This window comes from Ochotona princeps, chromosome 16 (assembly GCF_030435755.1).
Source record: "Ochotona princeps isolate mOchPri1 chromosome 16, mOchPri1.hap1, whole genome shotgun sequence".
NCBI lineage: Eukaryota > Metazoa > Chordata > Mammalia > Lagomorpha > Ochotonidae > Ochotona > Ochotona princeps.
Window position 1 is genome coordinate 51,205,855 of NC_080847.1, and position 16,716 is coordinate 51,222,570.

At 50.4% G+C, this 16,716-nt stretch overlaps 1 protein-coding gene across 1 annotated transcript; it reads left to right on the forward strand.

Moving 5' to 3' along the window:
* Positions 1–11,858: 11,858 nt before the first annotated feature.
* Positions 11,859–15,809, forward strand: LOC131482156 (transforming growth factor beta-1 proprotein-like). The gene is made up of 4 exons (XM_058673929.1): positions 11,859–12,225; positions 13,217–13,377; positions 14,902–15,019; positions 15,799–15,809. The coding sequence occupies exons 1-4, from the start codon at positions 11,979–11,981 to the stop codon at positions 15,807–15,809; spliced, it is 537 nt and encodes a 178-aa protein (XP_058529912.1). The 5' UTR covers positions 11,859–11,978.
* The last annotated feature ends 907 nt before the right edge of the window (positions 15,810–16,716 follow it).

Sequence of the window (16,716 nt, forward strand, 5' to 3'; positions counted from 1 at the left end):
GTTCACATTTTCTGGCCGTTGTGGATATCTGGGGGATGCACTGGTAGATGGAGGATTTCTCTCTAACTTATACCTCTTTTAATTCTGCATTTAAAATCAAGGTTGACTTCAGAAATAATCGCAGGTGGAAGGGGTAGGCAGACAGAGAGAGCTTCCATCTGCTTGTTTTCTCACACAATGGCTGGAGCTGGGTCAAACCAAACCCAGAGCAAGGAACTCCATCACGGCCCCAGCATGTGAGCATATAGTGCTGCTTTTTCAGGCTCATTTGCACGAAGATGGATCAGAAGTGGAGCAGCCATGGGCCTGGCGCAGTAGTCTAGTGGCTGAAGTCCTCACCTTCCACGTCCAGGTCGCATATGGGTGCGTTTGTGTCTCAGAGGACTCGCTTCCCATCCAGCTTCCTGCTTGTGGCCTGGGAAAGCAGTTGAGGATGGTTCAAAACCTTAGGACCCTGACCCACATGGGAAACCTAGAAGAGGCTCACAGTTTCTGGCTTTGGATCAACTCAGCTCTGGCCATTGCGGCTTCTGGGGAGTGAACCAGCAGACCGAAGATCTTCTTTTCTCCCTCCTCCTCCTCTCTGTATATATATTTAATAAAAATAAACAGATCTTTAAAAGAGAAGAAGAGGAGCAGCCGGTGGCCCAGCATTAAGCTCAGGCACAGGAGGGTGCCTCTGCCTGAACCCCACAAGGACTCCTGGCCAATGCTCAGCTGCTCTGCTTCTACTCCAGCTCCCTGCTGCCCTCTCTGGGAGAACAGTGGAACTGCAGCCAGCTGGCAAATCCTGATGCTGAGACCTGGGAGGGAAAAAGTGGGTTCCCCCTTCTTGGGTCACTATTCCCGAGGGAGGGCATGAAGACTGGGACAGGGGCTGGGATGGCTAGATAGAGAGGCACTCAACAACACCCGTGAGGGCTGGATGGTTGAGTTGGTTAGATAGAACTAAGCTTTAATACCCATTGACACGTACAAGAGCCAAATGGGATGGGGGACAGACTGGTCTTCTGCTACACATACTGGCAAATCAGGGTAGGGGGCGGGCCTGGTGGGGGTTATTGTGGGTCGCCCCGACTAGGCTGCAGCTCCCACTGGTTTGTGTGAGGACCGAGTACGTGCTGGGCAGAACCAGACTGGACTGCAACACCCATTGGTTCCAGTGCAACTCGGACTGAAAACAGAACCAACCCAGCAATTGCAACCACCAGCTGATCGTGGTGATGGACTGTGCCGGGCCCTGTGCTTGCTAGAGCATACAAGAAACTAGACTGGGAATACCTCAAAGTTTCTTTGGAGATCTCCCTAATCGAACTGCTGGACTCAGAACTCTAATCAAGAAAAGACAGAAGACAGAGCAGATCAATCATTCATCTCAGCTATATGTTGGCAGCGATATATGGGGCAAACGGAGACTTTATGATGGACCATATCAATCAGTGGACGACCTCATCGAGCGAAACTGGCAGCGATTCATAACCGGAGAACTATTAACACCACTCGAGCACATATCTCAGAGCATGCCCCACATCCAGGACTCGGGGTGGGCGGGAAACGGGTGCGGCTTCCCCCTCAATATCCCCCTTTACCTCAGATACAAGATGGAAACAATGTGGACATAATAGTATTACCCACTTCCCTATCCCCCTGAACCTTTTTTTTTCTTTTCTTTTTCTTTCTTTAACTGTAATTAACTATGTAAAGATTGTCAACAACACAATAAAATAGATTATAAAAAAAAATAAAATAAAATAAAACTCTTAAAAAAAAAAAAATCCTGATGCTGCTCCTGGCCTTCCCTGGGCCAGCCATGGCCTTGGAGGTCATTTGGAGAGTGAACCAGCAGCTGGAAGTTGTGTCTCCCTTGCTTGCCTAGAACTCTGCCATTCAAATAAAGCAATGGTTAGGGGATGGCACAGTGGCATTTCTGGCTAATGCTTTCCTTGTGTCACTGTCATCCCAGATGGATGCTGGTTCTGGTCCTGGCTACTCCACTTTCATTCCAACTCAGCCCTCATGGCCTGGGAAAGCAGCAGAGGATGCTCAAGTCCTTGGGCCCGTGCACCCATGTGGGAGACCCAGAAGTTTTGTTAGTTCCTGGGTTCAGATAGGCTCAGTTCCAGGCAGAGTGACCTTTTGGGAGGAGGAAACCAGCAGATCTCTCTGTCTCTCCTTCTCTTGGCATATCTGCCTTTCAAATGCATAAATAAATAATACATTTTATGAAATATTTTTAAAAATAGGCAGTACTTGAACTAGTATTCTGATGGGATGCCAGTATCAAAGGCATCCATCTCCTCAATCCCACAGGGCCATTCGAGGTGTTCGGCCTAACCCGCGAGATCTTGGGTGACAAAGTAGAAAATGTTCTCCACAAGGACATCAGTGGTGAGTATAAAATGCTGACCCAACCCATGACTTCAGTGATCTGGGTGTGAGCCTGTGTGTGCACGTATGGGACACCGTCACGCCAGACCTGCCCTGTGCCACTGCTCCATCCACCTGAGAGTCCCCACCCCACACAGGGATCACGCCCAATGACCATGGTCACCATGATGACAATGACAACAGGAACCGACCCGTGCTGTTTCTCCTGACCCGCCAGCTGAAGCAGGCCCAGCCCATGAACAGCACCCAGCACCCCTGAGACCCAGGTAAACTCAGGCCCTTCACTTTTGCGTTCCTCTGACATCCCTGAGGGGACTGCCTTGGTTGAGGCCTCTGTTTATCCTAAATTTTGGGCCCTGGATGCTGGTGTGTGGGATTTAGCAGGTTTACCATGTAAGTCCTGAGGGGCTTGACTGCTGAAGCAGGGACAGCAGGCAGTATCTGAATGCCAATGCGGAGCTGGTGTTCCATGTGACAAGGTGACCTTATTGGAATTGGCCTTTGTCTACAGGGGGATACGCTGAATGCTGGGATTCCAAATCTCTGGAGTCAGTGTCTGTGACTGGCAGTGAGGCCATTGGGGAGGAGGAAGCTGCAGTGTGGGGGAACCTGGAACTAGATGATGGTGTGTTTCGGGTTCCTGCTGCACTGGCAGATCAGAGAGCCCAGGGCCGGCCCCCTGGCCTCCTGGGACACTGGGCTCTGAGTGGTGAGAACCTGGGCTGAAGTGGTAGCAACAAGTGTCCCTCTGACATATATATCCTTGAAGCATGAAAATGAAAATGCTGAGCCACAGCATGCATGGCGCCATGCAGGGATGTAGGAGTTCCATTACCTTCAGGTGGGGCCTCGCATATTCTGCTACCAATGTCCAGGGTTGGAAGAAAGGTTGGATCGTGGGATCTCAGGGCAGCCAGGCACCTGGATTGCAGGCAAGCGGGAAGGATGCCCAGGATAGCAGCGTCTGGGGAAGCTTGAGAGCTATGAACTAAGAGAGCATGAAGTCAGGTGGACCCAGAGAACTGAAATTCAGTGACAATGATGAGGGGAGAGAGAGCTGAGCAGGGACCAGTAACCAGACCTCTTCCCTGCAGAGAGCCCTGCAGTAATGTCATGGTCTTTATTTCAGGGTGTTCCAATGCTGTGCATTGGTCCCTTCCCCATGGTTCTCTCACCATCATGTCTTACTCCCTGTGTCTGAACCCCCAGAGAGGGAGGGGCTGAGGGGCTGTGGATCCTCCCCTCAGCGAGGTAGGCCAGGGGCTCAGCACCGAGGCAATTGCTAAGAGTCAGACCTGAGTCTCCTCCGGACGATGGATGCATCTTGCTCTCTTCCAAATCGTGGAGCAAGACCACGGGGAGGCAGCCCACAAACACCAGACCCTGGGAGACCAGAGCCAGGGACATCCCTCGCACACAGGGACTAGGGATTCAGAAAATTAATAGAGAAATGGAATCAAAGGCCTTTGTTTTTCATGTGCAAGAAGGTTCCTGAAGTCTATACATAGTTCAATTTGCATCAAAAAAATAGTTTTTCTAAAATACTATCTATCTGTAGATACTCTAGGGGCCAGCTGTGTGGTGTCACAGGTAAAGCCTTCCCTCCTGCCCTAAAATTAGGCATTATATACACATGGATATCACCCCATATGGGCACCTGTTTGAGTCCGGACTCTTCCCCTTCTCATCCTTCTCCCTGCCACCAGGCCTGCAAAGCAGCAGAAGATGGCCCCAGGGCTTGTGCCTGAGCACCCACGTGGGAGAGCAGCATGAACTCCTGGCTCAGGCCTGGCCCAGCTCTGGCCCTTATCTCCATTTGTGGAGTGAACCAACGGATGGAAGCTCTGTGTCTCTGTCTACTTCTCCCTGTAACTCTGACTTTCAGACAAAATGCAAATAAATGAATAAGCAAACAAATATTCTCTGTTATATATATGTAATAGTTCTTTAAATGTAGATACAGAAATATATGTAGAACACACAAGGATATTAATCCTATATGTATTTAAAGGATATTTGCACCATCAAATCGAAACTTTATATTATGGTTAGGATAGTTATACTTGCATCTAATTATGCATGATATCAATTATAAAGCACATACTGAGGTGGATATAAATACATTATTAGAGTAATTGTCAAGTAGATAATACTTATACTATTTTAATGAGCATTATGCTAAATAGTATACAGAAATATAATTAGCTATTAATACACATATGAATTATAGAAAATATCTGCTAGATATTAAACTGGCATATTGTGTGCCCTTAGATATTATATATAAACAGATATTCTCTATGAAGGATATTGCGGTAACACTGTGGTTCTGTATGAATAGATGCCGCCTGCTCTGTGGGCATCGCATTGGGGTCTGGTTCAGGTCTGGCTTCTCCCCTGGAGATCATCCAGCTCCCTGCTCAGGGGCCTGGGAAAGCAGAGGAAGGGGGGCCAGGTCCCTTGTCCCTCCTCACCCCCACCCATGTGGGAGACCCGGATGAAGCTGAGGCTGCAGAGCTGGAGTGTCCCAGTGGGGCCACGATGGACCTTTGGGGGTGAACCTGCAGAAGGATGATCTGTGCCTCTCTGCAGTTCTTTCAAATCAACAGATGAATGAATCTGTGGGGAAATAAAGGATCCTGAGAGCTATTTAACAAAGCACAGATCTGGTTGGGACGTTGATGAAGCTTGGACTGACACAGCTGAGGCAACTGAAAAGGCCCGAACCCTTCAGGGTGATGACGAGAAGGAGCTAATATGATTTTTCACGGAGTTCTGTCTGCTTCAAATTGCCTTTGCTTTCTCTGAGTCCCACTCTGAGCCAAATTTAAACAGGCCACCAGGCCTTACTGGGCTCTGGCTTCCTCCTTGAGCAGGAGGGGTGCCTCCCGCAGCTGAGCACCCCTGTCCCTGTCCCCGTCGCTGTCCCTGTCCCTGTCCCTCTCTGGAGGCTCCAGAGTCTGGGATTTCAGGTGTCGCATTGGGCAGGCTCAGCGGGAGCAGTCTGAGGGAATATTCCCACCTCAGAACACCTCGGGCGCTTCCCACTGCAGCTGCTATGGCTTCTGTGCCTGTGTGTGAGCCTGTGTCATGAAATGTCTCCATGTCCACGGGGCTCAGGGCGCTTGTGGGGAAGGAACCCCTGAGGGACCTGGGAGGACTCTGGACATCCCTGGGGCTGACAGACTGAGGGACAGGACCTGTGTGAGAAGGGGAGGGCTCAGTCAGTCATGGCCCGGAGGCCACAGGCCAAGGCCACCCCAGGTCCTGCAGGTATACTCTGGATTCACATCCAGGTCCCCTGGAGTGCGTGTTCCCCACAGGTGCCCTGTTGAGGTGTTTCTCGCACACACGTGCTCATGCACTGTGGCTGCTGCTGCTGGAATGGGAACCCTGTGGATGTGACGGAGGTCTCCGGGGTTCCATGTTGGCACCCTGCCTGTGACATGGACAGGACAGCTGTATCTCCTCAGGGTGGCTGCCCCTACCTGCAGGGTCAAGGCCAGAACCTTCTCCCTAGCAGCCCATGCCCTCCCATGTGCTGGCCTTCCTGAGGCCTCGTCCCTGGGGGTAGCCCTGGTCAAGAGCAGAAGGAGCCACTGAGGCCCTAGCCAAGCTGCTGGGCTTCTTGGACTCCTGCCCCTTCCTCTGGCATGTGGCCAAGGTTAGGTGCTTGTCACTCCGAATGTCTGTTGGAGCCTGTTGCCCCTGACCTACCCCAAGGGGCTGATGGCTCCCTTGGTGCCTACCGGGGAAGCAGGGCGGGCAGGAGGGATTGTGCTGTGTTCTGCTTCCCTCACACTGGGCTTGCAGTGTGACCCATGTGAGTGTGAACTCCATCCTAGCTTCAGACTGTGGACCCTTCCCAGAGGACACGGGTAAAGCTACAGACGGTGTAGAGGGATGACAAGTGCCCTGAGCTAAGAACTGTGGAGAGCCTCAAGTAGTTGGTAACATTGGCTCCAGACTTAATAGGAAATTGAACCTGCATGTGGAGACAAGATGAATACTGGTACCATGCTAAGAGATTTGGAGATAACAAGTGGCATCACTTAAAAAAAAGATTTCTCTTTTGAAAGGGGGAATTACAAAAGAGAGAAAGAGAGAGAGAGAGAGAGAGAGAGAAAGAGAGAGAGAGAATGAGAGACTGGTAGCTCTTCCATCCACTGCTTCATGTCCAAAAGCACACAAAAGCCAGGGTTGCACTGGTCTGCAGCCAGTAGGCAGGAAATGACGTCTCCCATGTGGGTGCAGGGGTCCAAGAGCACTTGGGCCGTACTCTGCTGCTTTCCCAGGTGGCGTCACCAGGAACTTGGGGTGAAGTGCAGCAGCTGAGACTCAAATCAACACCCACCCACATGGGAAGCCACTGCCACTGATGGAGGTTACATCTGCTACATGACAGCTAGTGGCCACAGTTTGTCTTAAACGCTATGCCAAATGTCTGCTCCATGCAACCCCATTTAAATTTAGGTTTTGTTTTGCTTTGCTTTTGATTTTTGTGTCCTTGCTCCCCATACAAGCTGTCTCCACCTCAGGGCTTTTACTCTGAGATGGTTAGCAGTTAGGGAGTTCAAGCTTGCCCCTGTGAAATCATCGACAATGAATGAAAAAGTCACCATGCTGGATCACTCATGCCTCAATGCTCACCTTGCAATGGAGGCACCCGGTGGGGGTGCTAGTTCTAGTCTTGGCTGCTGCCATCCAGCTTCCTACTTGTGATCCTGGAAAGTAGTGGTAGAGGATAACCCAAAGCCTTGGGGCCTTCACTTGTGTGGGAAACCTGAAAGAAGCTCACGACCCTGACTTCAGATTGGTCAGCTCAGGTACATTGTAAACATTTAGGGAGTGAACCACCAGAAGGAAGATGTTTCTGTCTGTCTCTCCTTTACTGCATAATTCCTATCTACCTTTTCCAATACATAAAAGAAAGAAGAGAGTGTGGCATGATGGCATAGTGGTAAATCCTTGCCTTGCATGAGCGAGGACCCCATGTGGGTGCCTGTGCAGGTCCCCGCTGCTTCACTTCTGTTCAGTTCCACGCCTGCAGCCCGGGAAAACAGTAGAGTAGACGGTGGCCCAAGCCTTGGCACCCTGTGCTCCTGTGGGAGACTGGGAAGAAGCTCCTGGCTCCTGGCTTCAGATTGGCTCAGCTCTGGCCATTGTATTCACTTATTTACTGAACCAGTGGATGGAAGATCTTTCTGTCTCTCCCGCTTGCTGCCTTCCCAAGAAAAAATTTCTAAAAATCTTTCAAAAGAAGGAAAATGAATGACAATCCCTGGGGTGAACAGGACACTTCCTGGAGACAGGAGTTACAACTTCCCCTAAAAGAATCAAGGTGAAGAATGCCAAATCCATCTAACTCCTTCATGCACCTGGGATATACAAGAATGTTCTGGAATACCTCACACATATAGACATGCCATTCTTGGGCTTTATCAAACACTGGCATCACAATGACGTCTAACCTAGCTGTGAGCTCTCAGAGCCCAGGTTACCAGATGTCAGAGGCCAACCCGTGGATGTCCTGCTGACCCCAGAATGCTGGCAGCCTGAGCCTGTGCCTGCAGCCCTGTGGTGGGTGTTGTGGGGTTAGTGTGGAACAGGAGGGTTCTGGGTCCTTCTCCATAGAATCCGCTTCACTTCTGGAAACTTACAAGGAGGACCTAAAACCCCAGGCATGCACAGACACTTCAATGGAATGATAAGTGAAAGGAGATTGGGAGGATGGGGTTAGGGCAGGGTCAGGGGAGCCCTAAAGGGGCTAGAGAAGGCACAAAAACCATTTGTGGTCTGGAGGGTTGCTTGGAGGATGATTGATCTGAGAATTACAGGATAATTCCTATGGTCAGGTGTAGTAGGGAGCAGTGGGCAGAGAGGGGCACCAAGGGTCAGAGCTGGGACGTGGCAGGATCTCCCCTCTCTGGGGCTTTGTCAAGTCCAGACACACAGCCCAGGCCTGCAGGCAGGAGGAGCTTAGAAAAGATCACTTACTCAGTTGAAACATCTGTATCCCACATCTGCCCTCCAGGAGGGCCCAGGTGTGTCTCTATCTCTGACTCTTTATGGCCCGAGGCACCATGCACAGGTCATCTCCTGGTCCTGTGGGTCAGCTACTATCACGTTGCAGGGGTAAGGCAGCTGAGGGGTAATGGCAACAAAACTTAGGAAGGGTCTAGAACAGAACATCCTGGGGTTTTCAAGGCAGGTGATCCCAGGGAGGATGGTCCCTCCCTGAATGCTCTTAAGCTGTCTTTTTATTAATAAAACATTTAATAAGATGTTGTATTAGTAAATATTTAATGAATTATTTTAAAAATATTAAATAATTAAAAAGTAAAATCATTTTGGTGTGAACCAGTGGATGAAAGAGATCACTCTCCTTCTCTCTCTCCATCTTTTTGATAATTGAATGAATCTTCAGTAAATAGAGTACAGACTTTTCAGGTCTCCTCTTCAGGAGGTGGAGCCTAGGCCCATCCCTTGGGCCTATCTGGTCTTGGGGCCTGGCTTCTCAGCACAGTGCTGGGATGTGACTCCCTGGGCTCTGTCAGATATGAATGTTTCAGCCAATTAGGGAGTGAACCAGTAGAAGGATGAGCTCTTAATCTCTCGTTCATTCTGTAAATCTACCTTTCACACAGAAAACATAATATACCTTAAAACTTATTTAGGGCCCAACGCAATAGCCTAGTGCTAAAGTCCTGGCCTTACATGCACTGGGATCCCATATGGGTGCAGGTTTGTGTCCTGGCAGCCCTGTTTCCCATCCAGCTCCCTGCTTGTGGCTTGAGGAAGCAGTCGAGGATGGCCCAAAACCTTGGGACCCTGCACCCATGTAGGAGACCCTGGCTCTGGGCTTTAGATCAGTTCGGCTCTGGTCATTGTGGCTGCTGGAGGAGTGAATCAATAGACAGAAGATCTTCCTGTCTGTCTCTCCTCCTCTCTGTATATCTGACTTTGGAATTAAAATAGGAATAAATCTTTTAAAAATATATTTATATAAACCCAGCACCATAACCTAGTACCTAAATTCCCAGCTTGTATGCACAGGGACCAAATGGGTGCTGGTTCATGTCCTAGCTACTCCACTTCCCTCCCAGCTCCCTGCTTAAGGCCTGAGAATGCAGCAGTGGATAGCCCAAACTTCGGATCCTGCACCTACATGGGAGACTGAGAAGATCCTCATTTCAAATCAGCTTAGCTCTGACCATTGCGGCCGCTGGGGGAGTGAACCAATTAACAGAATATTTATATCTGTATATGTCTTCTCTTTGTATATCTGCCTTACCAATAAAATAAATAAAACATTAAAATGTCACATTCTTTTAAATAGGGTACAGAGCAATAAAATAGATGGTTAAGCTTCCACATGAAGCTCAAGCACTAGATGGGGGACCCAAGCACTAGATCAGGACCTTTGGGTCCTGATGCTCCGTGTCCAACCCAATTCTCTGTACAAAGCTGGCCAGGTATTTGGCCTCTCCACACGTGAGGGAGGCTTCAATGAAGCTCCTGCCATTTGGGATTCAGCCCAGCTCTCCCATGGCTCTGATAACTGGCTTGAGAAAATTAGAGAAGCTGGGACTCCAACTGCACCTAATATGGATACCATGTCACAGACAATAGTTTGGCTCACTGTGCCACTATGGTAGCTAATGAACCTGGGCTATACAAAAGTGTTCTAGAATGCCTCGCACACATAGGAATGTCATTCTTGGACTTTATCAGACACTGGCGTCACAATGACATCTAACCTAGCTGTGAGCTCTCAGAGCCCAGGCTACCAGATGTCAGAGGCCAACCAGTGGATGTCCTGCTGACCCCACAGAGCTGGTGACCTGAACCTGTGCCTGCAGCCCTGTGGTGTGTGTTGTGGGGACACAATGTTGAGCAGGAGGGCTCTGGGTCCTTCCCCATGGAGTTCACTTCACTTCTGAATGAAGAGGTTGGGGGGAAGAAACCCAGAGGCAGAGGAATTGGTGGTATCCAGGGAAAGGAGGCTGGGGGCCAACACCTTCAACTGCAAGAGCTCTAAACATTACATCTAGGCTCTGGTCATCTTCTGGCTACTCCACTTCCCATTCAGCTCCAAAATAGTACCAGGTTTTGCACATATTTTGGGGTCCCTGCACCCACTTGGAAGGATGAAGACATGAGATAAAGATGTTTCCAAAGAGGGAGTGATCTTTTCTAAGCTCCTGCTGCCTGCAAGCCTGGGCTGTGTGCCTGGACTCAGCAGAGCCCCAGATGGGGAGATCCTGCCACATAACAGCTGATGCGAAGCTGGGATCAGCCATTTTCCCAGGTCTGCTACATGTGTGCACTCAAGCATTTTCCACTCAAGGATCAGAAGTGCAAAAGCCAGGACAAGTCATGCCTGCTCTAGCAGGTGAAGGATTAGCCTAACATGGCACTGAACTATGCCCAAAATTAAAGTTTTAAAGCAGCAACCAACATTTACCTCTGACAGTCTTCTTGTAAGTCAGGGACATGTCTACAGCCTAGCTGGGTGACACCCAGGGTCTCTCCTGAATTAGCAGTCAGGTGTCAGCCCAGGCTGTAGGCACACAGAGACCACATTAGTGCTGGGAGAGCTGCCCCTCACATGGCCACTCACCCCAGGCTGCTTGCTGGCCTGTGCGTGTCTCTCTGTGGCTGCTTCTCTCTCCTCATCCCTCCCCTCCGCACCACAGCGTGGCACCACTGAGAAAGAGATGACATGGCACTTCCAGATTCTGTGTCTTATTCGCTAAAGATTTGCTTATTTAGGTAAAAGACAAAGGGGAGAGGAGGGGAGAGAGAGAGAGAGAGCCAGGAGAGAGAGAGAGAGAGAGAGAGAGAGAGAGAGAGAGAGAGAGAGAGAGAGAGATCTTCCATCCACTGGCTCACTTCCCAAAGGCAGTTGTAGCAGAGTCTTGCAAGGCTGAAGGAAAACACCCCAAAGCACAATCTTGGTTTCCATGCAAGTGACAGGACAAGATTCTGGAGCCACTGACCATTGCCTTCTCAGGGGCATCAGCAGGAAGCTGGATGAGAAGTAGAGCAGCCAGGGTTCCCAATGGGATCTCTTATGGAATGCATTATTCCCCAGGGCATCTGACAGACAGCTGTGCATCGGTGCCCAAGGTGGGAAAAACTGGGACATCTTTCAGGGGTATCCCTAGCTCAGGGCCACGTGGGTCATGGGCAGGACCAAGCTGAGAAAGGAACCACCAAACAACTGCCTGAGGCCAGAGTGTGAAGTGAGTGGCAGTTTTCACTGTGGGGAGGAGCAGGAGGAGGAGTTGGAGGAGGGCCAAATGGATTGGGATAAAAGTACATGTTGTGAAACTTTTCCACTGCACCTGGGAGCCTCAGTGCCGACTTGTCAGAGGAGGCAAGGTTTGGGGACACCAACCCACCCTCCTCCTACACCACCACCCCGGCTCTCCTGTTCCTGATGCTGACTAGGTGAAAGGATTTGCCTCGCCTGTCGGACCCAACCAGCTCCCCTGCTTTAGATAAAGACTGCTGGTATCACAGCCTGCCCATCACCGTCTTGGTTTTCTTGTGTATCGCTAAGACTCCTCCACCAGAGCCTCCTCATGCTGCCCTCTGGGCAACAGATGCTGCCACTGCTGTGGTTTCTACTGTGGATGCCCAAATTCGGGCTCTCTAGTAACATAGGCCTGTGGGACATATTTGCCAACCCAAATGATGTGAACATACCCTCCCGGTATACCAGAGCTTGTGAAGGAGTGAACAGGGAAACCACCGAGAAGGATGCAGAGACCAATGGTGACTCCTTCAATGATGACCTCGCCATGGAGTCAATGGTGGACATCAACAATGGTGAGCTGGGCAATGTGGGAGCACTGCAGGGCAAGGTAGAAGATACTGGCAAGAGGAAGAGGCACTCCTCCGGGACAGGGAACACGGTGGCAAGGGTATCCTAAAGGGGTGTTCTGAGCTCCCTATTCATTAGCAATGTGGTCTGAGATAGTGTGGCAGTAAGACAAGACCCACCACGTGCTGAGGGAAGGTCCCAGGGGAGAAGCCATGAGTAAAAATGTGGCCTACCTTTAGGTTCATCACCAAGTTGACCTGGAGTGACCTGCATAGAGGGCCACTCTATGGGGACAGGTCACACCCATAAGCTTTGGAAAAGGAAGCCGATGGAGAAAGTCGATGCAGAATTGTGGGTGGTTTGTAAATAGGAGTTTAAAGAAGCAGAGCTAGGAAAGTGACACCAGCAAGGTGCCAGGAGGAGTGGCCCCACCTCCACGGCACAAGGAAGATGTGGGACTGCAGGGTCCATGAGGTTCGAGCTGGTGGGCTTTGTGATGAACGGAAGAAATGGGTGTGAGGTAGATAAGAAGGAGGAGGTTGGTGAGAGAAGAGGAGACCCAGCAGGGATGTGCGCCTACGGTCATGTTGTTTTATGACAGAACAAGAGACATATAATAGGAAAGCCCTGGAAGCTGAGAATCCTGGGACAGCAAAGAGCTTCCAGGCCGACTCACGTGGGGAAGGGGCAGTTTAGGGGGCACAGGGAGGCGGTACAGCCCTTGGGACTGAACGGGTCCAAGGTAGAGGAGTTGGAATAAATCTGGACTTGCTGGGAGAAGTGAGTCACACAGTACCTCTCCGGGCAGGTGGAGAGTGGCTGCAGGCAAACGGGGAATTAGCACCCATTCTATATGGGAGGGCCCACCCAAAGGGAACAACTACTGGCCCCAAAGTCCCACAGCTAAGTGTGAGAGTACAACCCCAACCCTCTGGGCCATCCTGCAGCTTCCGCCTCTGCCAATCCCCTGATATTGTTCTCTGCTCCTTCTTCTAGAAATTTATCAACAATTTACAAAGAGCTGGCAAAGCGTGTACATGGTCTTCAACAAAACAAATCTCCGGAAAGCTGTGCCTGACCCATCGTTGCTGTGCTTGGCAGAGTTGAATATGAAGAGACAAAGGAAAACCCATAAGCAGCTACTGATGCTGTATGAGGTGAGACGGGAGCCTGAGCTGAGGCCAGGGTGGGAGGAGAGTGCTGCCCTGCAGAGAGTGGAGGAGCTCAAACCAGGGACTCTTGAGGGCTTCAGAACTCGCAGATTCTTGACAGCATGCTTCAGTGCTCACAAGGTTGGGGGTGTAGGAGTTGGACCTTTAAAGAAGACAGGAGTCTCAATCATGAAATCTCTGGGAAGGTTGGAGGCTCCAGAACCCATCTGTCCACAAAGGGACCCACTGGCCACATGCACCTTGCTTAACATGTAAATGAAGGAGCAGAAAGTATTATCAGGGCTCTCAAATCACAGAGGTAAGGGATATTATTTTTTAATTCATGTTCCTTGAGGTTTCTTTTAAAGATGTACATATTTACTTGAGCAAGTAAATTATTTCTGAGTGACAGAAATAGAGACAGAGACAGAGGTAGGGGCAGAGCTGGAGGTAACAATATAGATAGAAAGATCTTGCACCTGTTGCTTCTCTCTCCAAATGGTCACACTGACTAGGACTGGGCCAGGCCAGAGCCAGGAGCCTGGAATGCCACTTGGGTTTCCCACCTGGGTGTTCCACATGGGTGCCAGGAGCCCACGTACTTGGACCATCTAGTGCTGATTTCCCAGGGCGTTGTCAGGGAGCTGGAGCACAGGTAAGCAGCTGGGGCTCTCAGCTGTGTCCAGGGGGATGCCTGAGTCACAGGCCACAGCTCTACCCTCTGCACCACAACTCCAGCCCCTGACTTCTCTTGTCTGATTATGTATTTGGGAGACAGGAAGGTATAGATGGAGAGTGTGCCTATGCTGGTTCACTCCACAAAATCCTACAATGTGCAGGGTGGGGCCAGACACAATCCAGGAGCTTGGGCCTCCATCCTGGTCTCCACCGTGTGTGGCAGAACAAGTCACACATATTCCATTGCATGCCCAGGCGCATGAGCAGAGAGCTGGATCAGAAGTAGAACAGCTGGACTCACACTGGTCCTAATATGAGATGCTGACATCACAGGCTGTGGCTTAGCTCTCTGTAGCACACGCCAGGTCATGTTCTTGGAATTGTACAAGATTGTTCTAGAACATCTTACTCTCATGTGTGCGTCCTTCTTGGTCCTTATCAAGCACTGGGGTCACAGAATGAGGTCTAACATAGCAGTCATCTCGCAGAGTATAGACTCAGGACTGCGTGCTGTTTCCCCTGATGACCCAGAATGCTGTTCCCACATGCCTGTGTTGGGGCTGTGCTAGTGGGGAGGGGCTTAGCCTGGCAGTGGTACCTGGGACCTCAGGGGATTAGAACACCCCACTGCCCTCAGAGAGTGGGGACAGGTGAAGTAGCCCTGGGGATCCCAGATTTCTTCTCTCTGGGGGGCGGTGGTTGTAGAAGGGAGGATCAGTGGACTCCGGTGTGAGTGAGTGAGTGGGGGCAGGGGCTGTGGCTGGCATGGGAGCAGGTAGAGGGGCTGGCATGCTCCTTGTGTAAGGATGGACAAGTCTCTGCATTCCCTCTCCCCTGTTCTTTGTCCTCCAGAGACAAAGAAAGAATTCCTGGAACTACCGTAGCCTTCGTTTTCTGACCCACAACGACACATCAAATTGGTTGTGGTTTGATGTCACTGAAGTTGTACGACAGTGGATAAAACAAAAATGTGAGGATTGCTGTCTCTCCCACCCTTGCTTCTCCTGGGAACCCCTGCCTCGCACCCTGACCTCTCCCCTCCCCGATGCTACTATCAGACATTCAAGGCTGGGTGACACTGAGGGGTCTGTTAGGGTGACTCCATCCTAGAGCACCTGCTGTGCCTGCCCTGGGATGGGAGATGAGGAACAGACATAGCGTGACCTCACAGCCCAGTCCTTGCATTTGTCCCACACGACAACACGGATGGTCCTGCTGTAGCTTTGTCTTCTACCCATGGCCCTTATGGAAACACAGGCAGGTCACTTCCTTTCCATGTGTGCATCACATACCAGTATGTATGATGGTCAGGGTGACTGAGGGTTAAAGGTGGTGACAGCACACATGAAAGTTCTAGGACAGAGCATCTGCTACTTGGATTCTGCGCATAGGTTGGAGTTAGGAGAAGGTTCATTGCTGGGTCCTCTCAATCGCCTCATAGGATGTTTGTTGCTTATTTCAAGATTTATTTATTGAGACCAATGCTGTCACTTAGTGGACCCAATCCTCTGCCTGTCATGCAGATAACCCACAAATATCAGATGGAGTCCCTGCTGCTCCACTTCCAACCCAGATCCCTGCTGACACGCTGGGGAAGCAGTGGATAATGGCCAGGTCTTTGGGACCCTACACCCTTAACATGAAACTTGCCTCTCTCTTTTGCATTATCTGGCCTTTGGGGATATTTGTAGGTTATTCAGGTGGATGAAGGATCTCTCTGTGTCTTTCCCTCACCCCTTAACTCTGCAGGTAAATGTTAAGGTTGACTTGAGAAGCATTTGCAATGGGATAGGGGTAAGCAGACATGGAGAGACTGTCCATCTGCTTGTTCTCTCCCATAATGGCTATGCCTACGTCTAACCAAGCCCAGATAAAGGAATCCCATCAATGCCCCTGCACGTGGCCATCTGTTGCTGCTCTTCCAGGCACATTCGCAGGGAGATGGATCAGAAGGGGAGCAGCCAGTGGCCCAGCATTAAGCTCAGGTCCAGGAGGGTGCCTCTGCCTGAATCCCACAAGGACTCCTGGCCAATGCTCAGCTGCTCTGCTTCTACTCCAGCCCCCTGCTGCCCTCTCTGGGAGAACAGTGGAACTGCATTCAACTGGCAAATCCTGATGCTGCTCCTGGCCTTCCCTGGGCCAGCCATGGCCTTGGAGGTCATTTGGAGAGTGAACCAGCAGCTGGAAGTTGTGTCTCCCTTGCTTGCCTAGAACTCTGCCATTCAAATAAAGCAATGGTTAGGTGATGATGGCACAGTGGCATTTCCGGCTAATGCTTTCCTGTGTCACTGTCATCCCAGATGGATGCTGGTTCTGGTCCTGGCAACTCCACTTTCAATCCAACTCAGCCCTCATGGCCTGGGAAAGTAGCAGAGGATTGCTTAAGTCCTTGAGTCCTTGCACCCATGTGGGAGACCTAGTTGCTGTTCCTAACTTCTAACTTCAGATTGACTCAACTCCAGGCAGAGTGGCATTTTGGGAGAGTAGACCAAAAGCACTCGCTCTCTCTCTCTCTCTTTCTCTCTCTCTCCTTCACCTGTATATCTGCCTTAAATAAATAAATAATAAAAATTTTGCAAAATAGTAAAAACATAAATGAGGAGAACATTGATCTAGGGCTCTAATGGGATGCCAGCATCAAACCCATCTTTCTCCTTACTCTCACAG

What these genes read in the sequence shown, in the direction of transcription:
- LOC131482156 (XM_058673929.1), top strand. Translation starts at nt 11,979, where the DNA reads ATGCTGCCCTCTGGGCAACAGATGCTGCCACTGCTGTGGTTTCTACTG. An exon ending in AATGGTGGACATCAACAATG is followed by an intron (nt 12,226 to 13,216) that starts GTGAGCTGGGCA and finishes TCCTTCTTCTAG; the next exon opens with AAATTTATCAACAATTTACA. An exon ending in AGCTACTGATGCTGTATGAG is followed by an intron (nt 13,378 to 14,901) that starts GTGAGACGGGAG and finishes TTTGTCCTCCAG; the next exon opens with AGACAAAGAAAGAATTCCTG.